Genomic DNA, 3,177 nt, shown 5'->3' with positions numbered 1-3,177 from the left:
ATACACTAAATACATTAAAATATTCTAGTGGCATATTTATAAACTTGTAACTACAATGTGGTATACAGCATAAATCAGCTTAAGGCTCCAAATTATGTACAATTTGTGAACTTTTGTACCTTCAGCAAGTGTGTCAAAGCTCCAAGATGTAAATAAAACTGTATAAAAAAGGGTTTGAATATGCGTCTTTTTTTTGGTTGCGCTGAGATGATTCCTTTTCCACTGAAGATGAACACAAGTGTAAATTCAGCGGAATATCGGTACAACTAGCAGCTAGGAGACGTAAGCAACACTAATGACATATGTTCGCCACTGAAGCATGTACTAACAGTGTTGCGACAAACTGAGTGTTTTGTGTGCGACGCATATTGTTATTGTGGTTATTTGTAGAGTGAACTTTGCAATAGCTTCCCACTAACGAAGATCTACATTTTATACCTTGATAGTCTGTTGCTGAAATTATTGCAAAACCCACGTAATAAATTCTGGTACGTTAGAACACGACTAGTAAGTAGTATTATGGAAAACAGTTCCAACAAATTCAACCAAATTTTGATCAACAAATTCAACCAAATTTTGGGGTTATAATTTACTGGTGGATACATCGGATACGTCTATACCCGTACACGTTTTTGTTTGTTGAAGTGGAGGAACTTCTGTGGTTCATGAAATGGTTTATCGTTGACTGACTTGAAACGACGAATTACCGAATTATATTCTTACTTCATGGAGATGATCACTTGACGATAGAAAGCTGGAAAACATCCGTAGAACAAAGTTTTATTAAATTCACTGTCGTGAGTTGTGATATGTGTTCAAGAATGGATTTCCCCAGTCTGATGCATCGCTGTTACTTGCAGCACAAAACGTCAAGTGTGTCCTTGGCAGAAAGTGTGTACACACTGTGAAACATTGCCCCTGCAATTTTTATATGTGAATAGATTAGATTTCAGAAATGCCATCGTCAACTGTTATCAGAGAGTGAACATGTCCCCACCCAAGATGATACGACGTAAATCGGTGAGACTATATAAAGCTGAATCGGAGAAACACCAGGCATCAGTCCAGTCTGCTTTCTACCGACTCGACGAGCACCGCAGTAACCATGAAATGTGAGTATGACGGGCGCTACTGTTAACGTCTGTCTGCTGGAACTTACATAGTCCTTCCTTTAACTGAAATAAAACACTTTATGAAATTTTATTCGTTAATTATGCTATAAAGTTTCATTTTACGCTTATGATACCAGGAATGTATTACCAATGATCACATGATCGATGGTGGACAGTTGTTCGTAGCACAGTTAAATCTGCTTGCAGAAAATTGCCTGTTTGTAACGTTTACTACAGAGGTCGCTTGAATCAAATTTCAATCAAGCGGCCTGCTGTAACTTAAATTTCAAATATCAGATTTCATTATGTAATACAAAATTTGCGAACGTTTTCATCAGATAACTTTTAAATCAAGATGATTTAAATAAATAATAATTCGGTTATTAGATGTTACTTCCGAACCGATACCGTTACTTTATCCGAAAACTGGAGGGGAGTAGAATGTGTTGTATGGTCAAAATTCCATAACAGATGTGGGGACGAGAGTAAATATCACGCTCCAACCGATGTTACAGGGCGGTAGTAGGATTTATTCGAATTTGGGTAGCTTAAGAATGAATAATGCACACCATTCTGGATCGCAATACGGTCGTTTTTTACATGCTAGACAGATAGCTAAGAGGTAAGTAAGTTAAAGTTTTGTGACTCTTAGCCTAGTGCAATCTTCCAAATACTTGACACACTCAGGCAGCTTATTAATCAGTACCATTGCTTATTGTTTCAAACTATTTCTCATTTGGGCTTGTACAATTGGCATGGTCCAAGTAGACCCCTTTTCCACAATATACGAGAGATCGCGAATATTCGGGCCCAGTTTTTCCATGGCAACAAGACCACATATTGTCTTGACGCAATTCCGTATCATCAAAAGCCACGAATATATCCTATGCCTGTCAGCAAGTATTATGAGAAAGCAGTCATGCACTCACACTACGACGTTTCTGCCCCACAGTGCTGGCAAGCCTTCTGGCGCTGAGCGTGTTGGCAGCAGTGGCCACAGCGACCACGCCCACATGTCCCGAGGATGACGGCGCCACGCCCGTCTTCTATCCAGACGACACGGACACACACGGCTTCTGGGAGTGCAGCAACGGCAAGGCTGTCCACTTGGAGTGCCCTGCTGGACTCGTCTGGAACGCCAATATCAACGCCTGCGACTGGCCGCCCTCGAGGAAGTAGATGAAAACTTACCCCTGCATCCATAGAAACTATGTCTGACCCATTCCCCGTCACGGCACAACACAAGAGTTGAACTTGTGCTTCTCAAACAGTTGTCAGTTCCTTAAAGATATTTTTCCAAAGACGTACGTTACTGTTGGCTTATGTTATTGAACATCAATTTATTTCAAATAAACTGTTGCAGAAAAAAAACAGTCACTGATTATTTCACAGTTACACATCTCATAACTTCTTTGGTCAATGAATAAAGCAGATTACACTACTATCCCGCTAGAAGTCTAAAACTCCGTCAGAAATTTTAGCCATAAGCGTCGGTGAATCATAAAATCGACAATGTACTGCGGAATCTAACTCATATCAGTTATTTCTTTCAATGTACATTTCCTTGTATCTGTAGAACACACTTTTCTTAGAGCTAAAATTTTGCGTCACAGTAACTAACCAACAGATTACTATTCTACACGAAACTTTACATCGCTCAAGGAAGCTCAACGATGGCATGTAAGCCTATTGTTTTTGACCAATCAAAAATTTTCGAAATAGCGATCTCTTCAAAGCTAATGACTGCACATTTATGCAGAGATTAGAGCTGTAACAGGATAAATCTTCTGACAAATCAAGAAAACGTTTTGTAAACCACAACCAAGAAGGAACATTGTTTTAATACACCGTTACATCAAACACACAATCCATTTAAAACCCAAGGGTACTTTTGTATGATTTATTGAAAGCAATGACAAGAACTCAGCACAAGGAAATGAACGGCAATTCTTATAACGTAGCTGATGTGTAACGTAATGCATCGAAACGTGTAAACGTTCACAATAGAAATTCGCTCATCTTTTGTAATTCCTCAAATACTGTTTAGAAACTAAACTAAACTCCG

General features: G+C 39.0%; 1 protein-coding gene across 1 annotated transcript; it reads left to right on the top strand.

The window, feature by feature from the left end:
* Positions 1-1,048: 1,048 nt before the first annotated feature.
* LOC126252080 (peritrophin-1-like) lies at positions 1,049-2,485 on the top strand. Its single transcript, XM_049952934.1, has 2 exons — positions 1,049-1,112; positions 2,065-2,485. The coding sequence occupies exons 1-2, from the start codon at positions 1,106-1,108 to the stop codon at positions 2,289-2,291; spliced, it is 234 nt and encodes a 77-aa protein (XP_049808891.1). The 5' UTR covers positions 1,049-1,105; the 3' UTR covers positions 2,292-2,485.
* The last annotated feature ends 692 nt before the right edge of the window (positions 2,486-3,177 follow it).

This window comes from Schistocerca nitens, chromosome 4 (assembly GCF_023898315.1).
Source record: "Schistocerca nitens isolate TAMUIC-IGC-003100 chromosome 4, iqSchNite1.1, whole genome shotgun sequence".
Lineage (NCBI taxonomy): Eukaryota > Metazoa > Arthropoda > Insecta > Orthoptera > Acrididae > Schistocerca > Schistocerca nitens.
This window is presented reverse-complemented; position numbering and strand designations above follow the sequence as displayed.